The 14,995-nt window shown below is 42.8% G+C and overlaps 2 protein-coding genes across 2 annotated transcripts in view; both read left to right on the top strand.

Annotated features, from left to right (window-relative positions):
* spegb (striated muscle enriched protein kinase b) overlaps window positions 1-12,816 on the top strand; it is a 29,209-nt gene extending 16,393 nt beyond the window's left edge. Inside the window, 23 exon segments of the mRNA XM_018683171.2 lie at window positions 16-184; window positions 272-368; window positions 454-654; window positions 779-836; window positions 971-1,048; window positions 1,167-1,339; window positions 1,431-1,457; window positions 1,604-1,756; window positions 1,990-2,032; window positions 2,173-2,241; window positions 2,360-5,114; window positions 5,226-5,375; window positions 5,533-5,543; window positions 5,545-5,650; window positions 5,803-5,970; window positions 6,184-6,306; window positions 6,428-6,592; window positions 6,858-7,668; window positions 7,820-8,059; window positions 8,136-8,359; window positions 9,097-9,172; window positions 9,478-9,627; window positions 9,736-12,816. Coding sequence (XP_018538687.1) covers window positions 16-184; window positions 272-368; window positions 454-654; window positions 779-836; window positions 971-1,048; window positions 1,167-1,339; window positions 1,431-1,457; window positions 1,604-1,756; window positions 1,990-2,032; window positions 2,173-2,241; window positions 2,360-5,114; window positions 5,226-5,375; window positions 5,533-5,543; window positions 5,545-5,650; window positions 5,803-5,970; window positions 6,184-6,306; window positions 6,428-6,592; window positions 6,858-7,668; window positions 7,820-8,059; window positions 8,136-8,359; window positions 9,097-9,172; window positions 9,478-9,627; window positions 9,736-10,000 — 6,312 coding nt within the window. The 3' untranslated portion in view covers window positions 10,001-12,816.
* A 118-nt stretch (window positions 12,817-12,934) lies between these two features.
* spegnb (SPEG neighbor) lies at window positions 12,935-14,907 on the top strand. The gene is made up of 5 exons (XM_018683199.2): window positions 12,935-13,339; window positions 13,449-13,555; window positions 13,684-13,991; window positions 14,365-14,506; window positions 14,642-14,907. Exons 2-5 carry the CDS (start codon window positions 13,449-13,451, stop codon window positions 14,778-14,780), a joined length of 696 nt encoding a protein of 231 aa, XP_018538715.1. The 5' UTR covers window positions 12,935-13,339; the 3' UTR covers window positions 14,781-14,907.
* Window positions 14,908-14,995: the final 88 nt, after the last annotated feature.

The following is a 14,995-nucleotide window of genomic DNA, read 5'->3' as shown; positions in this document are numbered from 1 at the left end:
ATTATTTGCTTTCAGAATGATATCCTGCTGTCCGAGAGCAGTCATTACACATTTGTGTACGATGATAATGAATGTTCCCTGGTGGTGCTAAATGCTCATCCAGAAGACTCCGGGGTGTACACCTGCACTGCCAGGAACTTAGCAGGATCCGTGTCTTGTAAAGCTGAACTCACCATTCATGAAGGTAATAGGTCACCCAGTCTTGGTTGTAGTTACTTGGAGTTGGCTGGACAGGTTATTTGATCTAAATAATGCTTTCCTGTTACTGTAGCTAAAAGTAAAGAGGACCCAGTGGACGATGAGGGGACTATTCTGAGGAAAATGCGCAGGTTGACAGACTACTATGACATCTATAAGGAAATAGGAAGGTAAGCCTTTTGTTAAGGTCACATTTAAAATCCCATAATTTTGGGACCATCCTGGACTAAACCTGTAATTTTTTTTTTTCTCCAGAGGAGCATTTTCCTATGTGAAACGTGTGACCCAGAAGGTAGGCAAAATGGAGTACGCTGCAAAGTTTATCTCCACACGGGCCAAGAAGAAGGCCTCTGCTCTGAGAGAGATGAGCCTGCTTTCCAAGCTGGACCACGAGAGAGTCCTTTACTTTCATGACGCCTTTGAGAAAAAGAATGCAGTCATTATCATCACTGAAATGTATCCTTATCATATTATCACTTATGCAGAGTACACAATTGATGATACAAAAACATGCCTTAAATGTAATACAGTTTCTACATAATGTACAATGCATTTAAAGTCCCTTAATTAGTCTTTAAAGATGCCATGAAGAGCTGCTGGACAGATTTACAAGGAAATCTACAGTAATGGAGTCTGATGTAAGTCCTGTGTTTTATGACTGCTCTGCAAATCTCAATATCTCAATTTAATGATTAAATTTATGTATATATTGTCATTTATTTATCTAATAAGTAACAGTTATGCTGGCTCATTTGTGTTTTTGGACCACCAGGTACGGTCATGTATAAGACAACTGCTTGAAGGGGTGGACTACCTTCATCATCTAAACATCATACACCTGGACATCAAGGTAGATACTCACAGATCCTAACTCCCTTACTCTTTAATCACCTTTCTAATAATAAAAGGTTTGTATTAAAAATGATGGCAGAACATGATCAAACATTACTCTGTCATTCTTTCCTCAGCCTGATAACATCCTCATGGCAGACCCCCATGGTGATCAGATCCGAATCTGTGATTTCGGCAATGCAGTGGAGATCATGCCTGATGAGGCTCAGTACTGCAAATATGGCACACCGGAATTTGTTGCACCAGAAATTGTCAATCAGACCCCTGTGTCAAAAGCAACAGACATCTGGTAGAGTATCTCTTCAATTTACAACAAAACTTTGTCTTTGTTTTTGTCTTAACACACCACATTTTTCTAATTTTCCTCTTTATTTGTCCAGGCCAATTGGAGTTATTGCATATCTGTGGTGAGTAAACTTATTATTATGATTATTTTCCTAATTCTTACATGAATTAGAGAATGTTGAATATCAGTTCAGTTTTTGATAAGTTTACCTGTTCTGAACGATCTGTGGACTTGTCATTAAATGTAAGTGTTTGCTTCTGTTGTCAGTCTGACAGGAGTTTCTCCATTCGCTGGGGAGAATGATCGCAGTTCTGTGCTGAACATCAGGAACTATAATGTCGCTTTTGAGGAGAGCATGTTTGCTGACCTTTGCCGGGAGGCCAAAGGGTTCATCATAAAACTACTGGTAGCAGACAGGCTGTGAGTAACGTTACTTAATCTCTTGTACAAAAAATATATGTAAATACATAATTTAGAATTGCAACAAATCGTTCAGGAAATGAACACATTAGATGCAAACCAAGTTAATGTCAACAACACTGAAGTGATTACATGAAGCATGCAGTCCATTCAATATGTTTCACTCACCATTCTTAAGTTTAATTCAGTATTTTTAGATTTTCATGTAATATTATGCTGTAATTTTTCTTTAGGAGACCTGATACTCAGGAATGTCTCAGACACCCCTGGTTCAAGGTAAGACAAGGCCTGTGGCACACATGCTACATTGTTAATCATCCACAACTTCTTTCTGCAATAATTTCTACATGTCAAGAGCGATCAAAGCCCTAGTCCTGATTTGTTTTTATTACATCTAATTTCTATTTATCATGCAGACACTTAGCAAGGGGAAGGCGATAAGTACAGAGGCCCTGAAGAAGTTTGTGTCTCGCAGAAAATGGCAGGTGAGGGATGTTTTAGTTTCTATTCTGGTTTTCTATTTTACATTACACCCACAATAGCTGTAAATAAGTGACTTCTCATTTTTCACTTTTTATCTGTATCATATTTCCTCTTTTACAGCGATCATTAATCAGCTATAAATCAAAAATGGTCATGAGGTCCATACCTGAGTTGCTGAACGATTCCTCCAGCCATATCTCCATTGCAGTTCCCAGGCACCTTAAAGAGGGTTCACCTTTGCCATCATCATCCTCAGACTCTGATGAAGATGTTGACGAACTGCCATTTATTCCGATGCCACTTAACATGGAATTCTCTGGATCAAGGATGTCACTGAACGACATCCAGACCAATGAGCAGGAAACAGGGAAGCAGAATGGAACGAGTAAATGGTCTGGATCCCCTGTTCAAGTCCAAGAGGCAATGGAGTGTGACGCTAAAGAAATGGATAAAGAAGGGGTTGAAATCACAGGTAAAAGCCGCCAGCGGAAAAGGTCATCACAAGACAATGACAAGGGTTCCTCAGATGAAGAACCACCTGCTGAATTGCCACAAAAGTCAGAGCTGTCTAGAAAACCACTGCGAAGGGGTTCAAGCATGGAGTCAGACAAACCAGAGGGACGACGAAGAGGAGAGCTCAGACGTGGAGGCTCGGCTGACAGTGCACTGCTGCTCAGGATTACACCCGAGGAAGAAGCTGGAGAAGGAAACCAGGAGGATGGCAGGAGAGTGCTGAAGAAAGCTGTCTCGATGGAACTACCAAGGAGGAGCACCAGCCCAGGAACCGCCAAGATGAGTCAAGAAGACTACGCTCTTAAACTGGAGCTGATGAGACAGCGACTGCTTCGTGGTGGCTCGGTGGACAACAAAATGAGTGGACTGAGAGGACCACTGCTGGAAACGTTAGGAATGGGAGATGAAAAACGTGCAATATCCTCAGATCGCTACTCTCGTACTGCTCGTTTGGGCCCATCGCCGCTAACTAGAGCTGCATCCAGCGATTCCCCAAGGGATGAAGTTCCCAAACCCAAAGTTTTGCGCAAAAGTGCCTCTTTCAGTCAAGGTGATTCAGAACCCATAGCTTTACACCGCCGGTCTGGAGCTCCTCTGGAGATTCCTCTGGCACAGGTAGAAGAGAGAAGGCTTAAGGAAGCTATATCAATGTCCGCTTTAACTGAGCAAACCAAGCTAGACTCTCGTCCAGTGACTCCCAGGGAACCTTCACCAAAACCTCCAACACCAGAGTCTGTTGTGCAGGAGAGTCCTACGAAAACAGAAAGTGAGGAATCATTCATGGAGAGAGAGATGAAGCCTGATGAGACAATAAATGATAAAATGGATGGGTTGACAACAGATAGTAATTTTGATGAGAGATCGAGCACAAGTGGTTTCTCAGAGAAGGATATGAGCATATCAGAAGAACCGATGATTGAATCAGAGTATTCGGGCCAGAGAGTTCCTACACCTCCTCTTGTGGCCCAAAGCTCTAAACTAGAGGAGAAAATGGAAGAGGAAGAAGAAGTAGAAAAAGAGAGAGAAGAAAAAGAAGAGATTATGAAAGAAGAAGAGGAAAGAAATGTCAGTGTTTCTGAATCAAACACTAAAGAAAATGTAGAGGTTTCTGTAGAAAACATAGAAGAGAAGGTAAATGTCCCTGCTAAATCTTCTGAGATGAACGTAACCACAAGCTCAGTTATGATGAGACCAACACAAGAATATTCCCAACCCCCAGGAAATGTTGTATCAACTTATGTAACACCCTCGCTTCCTGCTCGAGTTGTTCTTCCAGATGGAAGGACTTCAGCGTATGCCAGTATTATGCAGACCATCATGGTCCCTTCACTTCAGCCTTTCAGTGACACACCTTTAGGCCCCTCAACACCTGTTGTTGTTCCAGACATGTCATCATCCTCAGTATCAAATGAAACACTTGCGCCCACATCTTCACCTGCCAGCATATCCTCTGCTTCGCTTGGTCTGCCAAAGCCAGCCACAGTGTCAACCACTGAGCACCCTGCTGTATACTCCAGAGTAGCATCACCGGAAATGATCACAAAAGAACCCAGTCCACCAAAAACTACCACACATTCCTCATCCCAACAAGAGCTTTCGGCAGGAATGGACTTCGAGGACATTACCTCTGAGGAAGTCTTTGAGGCACGCTTCAAAAAACGAGAGTCTTCTCTCTCAAGAAGTCTAAAATTTTTGTCCAGGTCCAAGAATGATGACAAATCACAAGCAACTTCCTCAGACTCCACAGAGTCAGGTGAGGAGATATACAGACCTGGGCCAATTGGTGCACCTTTGGAATTAGCGCCAAGGAGACTTGAAGAGAAGTCAAAGTCAGTCCAGGACCTTCGTGAAGCTCAAAAGGACCAAGGATTCATGAGAAGACTCTCTATGCGCCTTAAGAGAACTCCATCAACTGAACGCAAAGACGATCTGACCAAAGAAGACGACTCAGCTGCTTCAAGACGAAGGCTGTCTTGGACTCTTGGCCGACGAGGATCACAAGAAAGGAAGGAAGTGGAGATGACACGCATGGATGGTGGTGGTGACACCTTGGTGGAACAAGATGAAAAGGAGCTTAAAAAACTTAATGAATCACCAGTCTTGGCAATGCGAAGGAAGATTGAATCAACAGTGGCTGGGATATCCACCAGAATTCGTAGCTACTCAGAGGAAAGGAGAGCATCTGAGGAAAAGGATCAGAAGAGGACACCCATCCTTTCCATGCTTCGTCGTTCAACGTCAGAGAGTCGTGGTTTGAAGGTCGCCAGTGTTCCTCAGAACCAGCTGGCATCTCAGGCCAGTAATGGTGCCTCATCGGAGTCTCTAGACTCGATGTCCAGCTTAAAGTCGGACACATCAAAGGGTATGAGCCAGTCATACAGGAAATTCTGCTTCGCATTTGAACAGAGTGATATACTTTCTCAGATGCATGCAGAATGACTTGACAGAGCTGATTGTTGATTTTCTTGTAAAGGTGTGGAGGCTGAGCGCAGGTCACGCTGGGACAGATGGGGCCTGACCAGAGGGAGACGAGACAAGACGGTATCACAACCTGACATACCAACAGCAATCTCTAGAGAAAATAGTTCCTTACGCTCACGCCAATACTCCAGACTGGCTTCTGGTAAGTCAAGACACAAGCTGGGTAAGAGCTAGCAACCGGTTAGCATGACTTAACAGAAAGACTCTAAATCATACCTTCTAACTTGGCCTGTCATATTGTACTATATATATGTACAGTATGGATGTCATTTAACTGGTCTAATGTCTTTGGCTGCCAGATTTCCCTCCAGGTATTCCACATCAAGCTGAGAGATCACGTCCTACTGGAGGGGGATCCAGTCACACTCAGCTGTCTACCAGCAGGCAGCCCCCACCCACACATCACCTGGATGAAAGGTAAAGATCTCTAATATAAATAAGGCAGATCTTGTGCGTCTCAGTACATACTAACATATGGCACCATGAACACATAAATTCTTATCATTTATGACGAACAAAGACAATTTAAATCTTCATCATTATATCTAAAAGACCTTTTCATTCCTCAGATAAGAAGCCCTTGGAGATTGATGCCAGGATGAACTTGATCGCCTGCCCCGATGGCCGACAGCTGCTGATGATCATGCAGACAAACAAAAAGGATGCAGGGGTTTATGAGTGTGTGGCTACAAACCCCCTGGCCTCTGTGTCCAGTTCTTGCACAATATCCCTCGCTCGTAAGAACTGAGATATACTTCACTTTTATGTCAGTCTGTGAGCAGAAATAAACTGTGTTAATCTTATACAGTGTATATTACAGTACTATAAATAAATACAGTGATAAATACTGACAACAGAGATCCAAGGACAGATGATATGTTGTACCAGGTGCACGACTGATTAAATACACTAGTTTAATAAGCTTAAAATGGATGTATTTGTTTTAACAGGCCTGCCCAATCGTCCTGGGACCCCTGAGATTCCTCAGAAGTACAACAACACAGCGTTGGTACTGTGGAGGCCCTCAGACACCATGGCCCCCTGTACATACTCTCTGGAGAGGAGAGCAGAGGGTCAGTGTGTACAAATAATGATTAAATGGTTTTGTGCGTATTTTAGATGTCTACTGTCAGATAGCACCTGTCTAAAATGTACATACTATATGTACTGTTTTTTTTTTTTTGTTTTCCCCAGGTGAGACTAACTGGCTGATCGTGGCAACAGGGGTGGCAGACTGTTATTACAACGTGGTTGACCTGCCAGCTGGGTCCTCCTTCAGGTTCAGGGTGGCATGTGTCAACAAAGCTGGCCAGGGGGCCTACAGCAACCTGTCAGAAGTAGTGACTCTGGATGCTTCTGGTATGTGTTATCTCACAGAAAATCAGGGGGAACTTTGTGTTTATTTTAGCATTTTCTGTACTCACTTTTTGTAAATGTACTGTATACATACTGACTGTGTAGTTTTTCTTTTTCCAGACTCAGTAAATGTTATGTTGATGATATTTTTAGTCTGGGACCTTACGAGCTATGATGCATTTAAAAGGATGTCCCACATGTAGAGCCATGCACTGAGTGTACTGTCCTCTTCATATATCAGATCAAGTCTTTTTTTATCTTCCATTAGAACCAGCTAAATCCAGTGCGACTGTGGTGGTTAAGACTGTCCCTGCAACTACTCCTCCTCCACCCGTGGTGATGATGTCGTCCATGAAAGTGCCTCCCATGAAACCAGCTCCCAGTAAATCCACCACAGTGACACTTGCCCAACCTGTCCCTCCCCCTCCTTCAACTTCTGCTCCCTCTGTGGCTAAATCTGCTTCTCCTATAACCATCAAACCTGCTGTTCAAGCTGATGCTAGCCGGCCCGCTGTTACTCCCCCTGTTAGCACAGCCCCGTCTGAACAAGCTCCTGCTCAGACCGCCGCACCTGTCCAAGCCACGCCAGCAAAAGCCAAGACCACCATTAGCATCAGCGTGAGCAAACCCCAAGCCAAGTTGGCGCCCCCACCTGCTGTTCCGCCCAAACCTCAGAGTCCTGTAAATGCAGCCGCTCCTATAATCAACAAACCCCCGTCTCCTGTGCCGCCACCTGCTGCACCTGTCATCGGGAAACCTATTTCATCCGTGCCAATGTATGTGCCATCTGCGACTGCACGTGTTACTCCGCCTTCTCAAGCCAGTTCCACTCCAACGACCACCACCGCCGCCTCCCCCTCGGTCACCCCCGTGACCGTCTCGCCACCTGTGGTGGTGGTGCAGAGCTTGACACCTGTGCTGCAGGGAGGGGACAGCCGGAGTACCCCGTCTGGACGGGTCACCCCATCAGGACGGGTCACACCCTCGGGGCGCAGGACACCGCTGGGCAAGCCTGGTGAGGGATCTCTGCGTCAAGGAGTCCCACAGAAACCTTACACCTTCATGGATGAGAAAGCAAGGTAACGACTGCTGAACAGGAGTGAAGCTGTTGGAGACTACATAGCCTGAAAATAACATTTTTTGATCACACATAAAAAAATCATCAACATAAAAACAGCTGTTGCTGCTCTGTTTATCTGCTGAATTTCTGTCATTTTCCTCATCACACAGGGGTCGTTTTGGTGTGATCCGTGAGTGCCGGGAGAACGCCACAGGCAACCTCTTTATGGCCAAGATTGTTCCCTATGAGGCGGACAGCAAGCAGGCGGTGCTGCAGGAGTACGACATCCTCAAGTCCCTTCATCACGACAGGATCATGGCCCTGCACGAAGCTTACGTCACACCGCGCTACCTGGTGCTTATCTCTGAGTACTGCAGCGGGAAGGAGCTGCTCTACAGCCTCATAGACAGGTGAAGCCTTTAGAGTTAAATTGGTTGTTTGTCCGAGCAGAAACACCAGTTCCTGTAACAAGCTGTTTTCTCTCAGGTTCCGTTACTCCGAGGACGATGTGGTGACCTACGTCGTGCAGATCCTCCAGGGTCTGGACTACCTCCATACCCGACGCATCCTCCACCTGGACATCAAGCCAGAGAACATCATCATCACCTACATGAATGTCATCAAGATCATAGACTTTGGCAGCGCTCAGACTTACAACCCTCTCTTCCTCAAGCAGTTCAGCCCTCCTATTGGAACACTGGAGTACATGTGTAAGAGTCCTGCCGGGAATCTGGCAAACTAAAGCTATTCTAATTAACATTTTACATTAATCATGTAACATGACAGGGATCTCTCATAGTGACAAACCCACAGAGAATTAGCACTCAACTCTGCAAAATCTCTCAGACCTCTGAGGTCTCTATTATTCCTGTACACAGAATTTAGTTTGTGAGTTTTAACTTTCACTTGATCTGTTTTACGAGGGACAGGAGCACAAACACATGAGATTATGACTAAGTCCATTCCAGTAGTAAGGTGTGTATCGCAGGAAACCATTCAACAGAAATGAAGATGTTGATATAAGGTGCAGGATTATAACAGTAGAATTCACTTCAGAAATATTGTTGAGGATATTTTAGTCCTTGTGCATTAGGGTAGAAAAATCAACTTTTTGAACCTTTAAGTCTTTCTTATATAAACTAACTGAGAAAAGTTAAAGTGAGTTTAAATGAAAAGTCTTTGTTGGTTTTGACATTTTGTTTATTCTATTAATACTGATCTTGTCATTTCTGTGCTTGAGGAGGTTTATGTAACTGTTATGTCTGTGGGCGTGCACGAGCTATGAAAACAAAGGAGGAATCTAAACGAACTAAAACTATGTCTTCACCCATTTAATGAAGCTGCACAAACTCCTCACAAAAATAGTATCAGAAATAATAAACTGCAGTTACTGTGGTAAAAGTGAAATTAAAGTTTGTTGTGCATTTTCATTTTCTTCTCCTTGCAGCTCCAGAGATGTTGAAAGGGGATGTGGTGGGCCCCCCAGCTGACATCTGGAGTGTAGGCGTGCTGACTTTCGTCATGTGAGTGCTGCTTTCACAGCTTCCACTCAGCAGGTCCTCTTTAAATAGAAATGGAATAGTGTTTTTTAGGTGAAATCGGGCTTATGATTAAGAGATGTCTGCTGCATTTGCATTGATTTCAGGTCTTAATATAAACTGTAATTTCACACGGTTTGGACATCCTCATGCTGTTGTCTATAACTAATAATATTCATTTTTTTTCACTCATATCTAACCTACCAAAGGAGCTCAGATTTCATTGTGTTGTTTATATGTTTTGAAAGAGTTAGAGCTACGACTGTTAAAACCTCTCCCTGATGTTTCAGGCTGAGTGGCAGGTTGCCTTTCCTGGAAAATGATCCTCAGGAGACCGAAGCCAGGATCCAGGCAGCAAAGTTTGACCTCTCTAAACTCTACCAGAATGTGTCCCAAAGTGCCTCTCTGTTTCTTAAAAAGATCCTCTGTAGCTACCCTTGGTAAGCTGAACATCAGTCCTTTTTGTAATTCCCATATCACTCACAATTACTGACCTAATTTTACAACACATAGAAGTAGTTGGTTCCTCACTGTCTGGTCTTCGACAGGGCCCGTCCGTCCATTAAGGACTGCTTCAATAACTCCTGGCTTCAAGACGCCTACCTGATGCGCCTTCGCAGGCAGACTCTCACCTTCACAACCACCCGTCTCAAGGAATTCTTGGCTGACCAGCAGCGCAGGCGAGAGGAGGTGGCCACCAAGCACAAAGTTCTCCTGCGGTCCTACCAGAGCTCGACACAAACCCCCACCACCCCCACCAGCCCCGCCACGCCAAATGTGCCAACCTCACCCACCACAGCGGTCACCCCGTGAAAACAGGCTTCCAAACAGTTGGTGGTTGACTTGTACGGGTGAAGATCCTCAGAGTGAAACGAGGGTTTGGGCTGCGAGGTGGCACGGGGAGGGAAGGGGGGATGTCCCTTCAGGTCTGAGAAGTGGAACTCATGAAAGTGGTCGTGTTCTACAGAGACATAGTTTCTTTGTCTTTTTTTTTGGTTCTTAAAAAGAATCTAAAAGAATGATTTCACACCTAAGGAACTCCTACAAAGTTATCAGAGCCTGACTGCATTTTTTACAGTGTGGACCTTGTTCATACAAGGCTGGACGGTGTCTTCAAGTTAGTACCTCAAGGTTTGTAACTTTGCATACATTTTGAAATAATAATTGAATAAATTATTTCTTTTCTTAGGGTCTTAGAGGGGACACATATTAATACATTGTTGTAACCCACCATGAAAGGCCTGAGTTTTGATGTGAAAAACCTGGTTTCATTCACGAGGTTCCAAAATCACACAAACTCAGCACAACTGCAAAACAAGGACTGCTAAAACAATGATGCCTTTTCCACAGTGACACCTTTCCTCTCTCAGTCTATCATAGTCTCATATTCAAATGTTTCCTGACGAGCCAAGTGACCACAAGTTCAATCTATGATGTCTAATTCTGTCCTTCAGTAAAGACGACCTAGGATGCTAAATACAGCTCCCCATTAACTCAACCACTCAATTACTTTAATTACAGCAGTGTCATTTATGCTACCTGGGTTTTATACTGCCATAGCACCTCAAATGAGTGTCAAGATTGTAGCAGCTCCAAACAGAACTTTATTTGGAGTTTATAAAACATATATCGAGTTCAGAGGATGCAGTGGAGGGTTCTCTACAAGGGCTATCAGAAAAGGCACAAATTTCTTCCCTGATGTTATAAAACATGATCGTTATAATTCTCTCAGTCTCAAAAGCTGAAATTATGTTTCTTTGGAATCTGCTGTTAGATCATCATCTTTGCTCCAAGTCATGAAATGGGCAGCGTAAGTGAGTCAGTGCAGAGCTGTCACTGTGTTGGTGCTCGGCAGAAACTAGTTCCTTCACCACAAATAAGCTAAAGAAAACCAAACATCTCATTGGCTTCCAATTTAACGACACTCTTCCGCTCAGCCCGGTGTCAAGGATCCAGTTTGATCAGTCGTGCAGAGATATTTACACTCGTCTCTTGAGTTTACTAAAATGAGGTTTACAAGTTGAGTCAGTTTCTATTGACGGTGCGTTCAGAGACAAGACCCTCATTAAATGTTAGATCATTTTGGGGGCGCAGTGGTGAACTGAATGAGTTTAGAAACCCACTGGTGATGTTGGGGTGCCTCTAAGTGCCCTTAAAGAGTTAGCATTAGTCAGCATTAAAATATCCTCTTCAATTCACTGAGAAAGGATTTTCTGAGTAAGACATCGCTGAGTGTATTTGTTCTTACTTTAATTATAATTTTCAACTGCTGACAGCTCAGCTACTGCTTTCTTTGGTTTTTATAAACTACAGTTTTTAAATGGCAGGATGTTTTATAAATAAAGTAAGGTAGGATTTAAATTGGTTGTAATTAGCGTTAAACTTTACATAAATGATTATTGATCGTATTATTCATGCACCATTTTAGTTTCCAGTCTGTGCGAGCAAACAACAACACTGCAGACTGTATGAAATATAAAATCAGTCCATACACCTCTAGGAAAAACTGGATTAATTGGTTAATTAATTATTATATAAGGAATACTTCCTCTTATTCCGTGCTTTATATATGAGATACGTTGAGGTATAAGTCAAATAAAAGCCTTTGTTCATCATGGAGAGAGTGTAAATGAGCAGATACATGTCTCCTTAACTGGTTGATATTCAAACCACTGGAACAGATCAATAATAAATGTAATCTAATCTAATTACATCAGTGATACACTGATGCTTTAATTTTATCCTCATTATTTTATGGTAAATAAATGGCTAAGTTGTATTTTTTTCTGTTATATTGCTTTGCCTTGTGAGAGCAAATTCAGATTGCAGACCAGCATGTGAGACATTTTTTGATCACGTTGGTGACATGCTCCGGTATCGACTACAGATTTGCAGTTAACACAGTTAGTGTCATTTCTGTGACAGATGAGATCAGTTTTAAAGAACGTGTCAAAGAGTCTCAAGCAGACACCGATGAGTCTTTTTGGGTGGTATAAAGCTTATTAAAGAGTTATTTTAATATGTGTATTGACTGACAGAGGTTGTTGGTAATTCTATGAAATTATTTTACTAGTTCTATATATTCTAATGCTATTGCTAGATAACTACTGCCTTTTTCTGCAGCTCTTTGTCTTTTTCCTATGCAGAGTAGAAGTTAATCACTAAGGGAGTTGTTTTAAACCTGAATGAAAACATGCAAGATGAGCATGAGAATGCAACATTGCATAAAATTCTACATGTCTGTGCAATATATTAACTCTGTTCTTCAATCATAGAAGTTAAACGATGACTGCTCGTGAGCAGACGACAGGGTTTTGAAGATGATGTTGAACGCTCCACATTTTGTATTAAAATCCTATGGCGTATGTTGTGGAATGTGTTGCAGTGCCTCGTGATGGATATTAGACCCACAGAGAAAATAGTTTGTTAAATGAACGACTAGTTCTTTATTTTTGATTCTATTAATGTGACTGCTTTGTGTGTGTGTGTGTGTTTCCCAATTTCTTTACTTATTGAGTGACTGTATTTGTTACAGCTTCTGCTTTTTATTTTGTGAAATTTCTGAATCTGGCATGGAAAAGGCATGACAGCTGTTAAGGCTATGAACAATAAAGGAAATGTGACAAATATGTGAATACAATGCAGCAGTTTGTTTCAATAGAGGATGAAAAGTGGCAGCAGAAAACTGCTGATGCCGAATTTAGTAAGAAAAAATAGCTCATTGAATGGACTGTGGTGAGTTCAAGGCTGCACCACTCCCTCCACATGACCCTGAACACCAACAGTTATGTGCTTATTTTCACCAGGGGCGACTCACATTTCAACTCTACTATTCAAACAACCATTAACAAAACTATTAACTGCTCCAAAGATTCTCCAGAGTATTTGACATGAATGCTATATAAGGATGGGAAACTGTCTCTGTAACATTTGTTGTGCATCCTCAGTCTTCAGGCATCAGTCTTCTCATGTATGAGTATTTCCTTATATCCAAACAAGGAGAGGGAATGTCTGAGCGATGATTTGTTTGCCTTGATCCTTGAAGACCTGTAGAGCTCCTCCTGACCTCTAGATATAAAGCGTGAAGCCTTTTATGTTTGCTGACTCTGGGGTGGATCACAAGCAGTGTGGATCTTCGAGAGGATCTCCAAGGTAAGAAAAATTTGTTAGGGATTCATTCTTTTTAACAGTAACTCAGTGGACAAAGAAGATTGAACGATAAAAAGTTACTTATGATGCTAACCTTCTCTGACTGCTGCAGATGTCCAAGGCAAAGGCTGCACCTCCTCCTGGGTGCACTCTGAACATCAATGATCCTCAGGTCCAGGAGGCTGCTATCCGGATCCAGGCCTCATATCGTGGACACAGGTACCAAAATCTCCAATGGTCTGTTGGTACTGACATTCAAACGCCTTGTAAGCATAGCTGAAAGCATGTAATGGCTATCTCCATTTGAACTATTGTAAGATATCGTCCCTCTCTATGACATCTCATAGGTCGCGTAAAGAGATGCGAGAGAAAGGCCCTCCAAAGATCCTGCAGGAGCTCAAAGACGTGGTTCTGGTTGAGGGCAGCGCTGCAAAGCTGGAGTGCAGAGTTAGTGCTTTCCCAGATCCTTTCATCGTCTGGTACAAGGACGGCAAAGAGCTGAAAGATGGTCCCAAGTACCGCTACGTGTTTGAAGACCCAGATTTTGTGGCGCTCGTGGTTCGAGATGGGGTTCTGGCTGATCTGGGAAAGTACACCGTTACCATTAAGAATCCATTTGGACAGACGTTGGGATCTGCTTGTATTCTAGTGGAGGGTATGTACAGACTGTTGATTGGTTGTGCTTTGCAGTGAGGGCATGAAACTGAGGTTTGTCAGTGTGTCAGAGATGGTGGGATCAATATAATCTTGCTTATTGGCTAGTTGTTTCCCCCTTTTTCCAGATGTTATGCTAAGCTAAGATAGGTAGCTCTTGCCTGTAGACTTATATTTATAGGAATAGGAGTATTTTTACAGTAAAATACTTCTTTAACATTTGCACTAACAAAAGTTGTTAGTTGTTGCCAAGGGTTCCTTCTATTCTATCTAGTGATTATTGATGTCTGCTATAAAACCTTTCTGAGGCAACAGTTCTTGTGATATTTAACAAATCATATAGCTGACAGAGTCTTTGCATTGTGCTCTCTCAGTCCCTGCTAAGGTTTCTAAAGGCCCGGACAACATCAAGGCCAAGAGAGGGACGACAGTTGTGCTCAAGGCTGAAATAAGTGGAGAGCCTCCTCCAGATGTTGCCTGGCTCAAAGACGGAGATGACATTGAAGAAGATGACAGGTAGGCCCTGTTAGAGGAAGGCTGTATTCATATATTTACACTGCCTTTCAGGATGTGTGTACATGTAGAGATGCAGGAACACCATATTCACAGTAAAATGTTAGTTAATAATAAAATGCTGTGATTGTCTTTCAGGGTATTCTTTGACGTTGGAGACACCAACACAATCCTGACCATCAAAAACGCAAAGTCGTCTGATGCTGGAAAGTATGAGGTGTTTGTGGAGAATAATCTGGGCACAGACCAGTCCTTCGCTCGTGTGGACGTCCTCTAATGCACCAACACTCACATGACGAGCCTGTGTTCCCTTACTGTGCAATCCAGTGGACAATATACTGCATTAACACTGTACATAATTTAAACCACACTCATTATAAAAATTAAAGAATGTTTTTCTGAGAGCTCGTTTGTGAGTGTTTGGTATCATCCACTGTTGGTGACAGGACAAAGCATTTGTATTGTTTGTTTCTCATTTTAAAAAATGGTAAA

The sequence above is a fragment of the Lates calcarifer genome, linkage group LG1 (genome assembly GCF_001640805.2).
Source record: "Lates calcarifer isolate ASB-BC8 linkage group LG1, TLL_Latcal_v3, whole genome shotgun sequence".
Taxonomy (NCBI): domain Eukaryota; kingdom Metazoa; phylum Chordata; class Actinopteri; family Centropomidae; genus Lates; species Lates calcarifer.
This window is presented reverse-complemented; position numbering and strand designations above follow the sequence as displayed.

Coding starts and splice junctions, on each gene's coding strand:
- spegnb (XM_018683199.2), top strand. CDS start 13,449: ATGTCCAAGGCAAAGGCTGCACCTCCTCCTGGGTGCACTCTGAACATC. Junction 13,556..13,683: donor GCCTCATATCGTGGACACAG/GTACCAAAATCT, acceptor GACATCTCATAG/GTCGCGTAAAGAGATGCGAG. Junction 13,992..14,364: donor TGCTTGTATTCTAGTGGAGG/GTATGTACAGAC, acceptor GTGCTCTCTCAG/TCCCTGCTAAGGTTTCTAAA.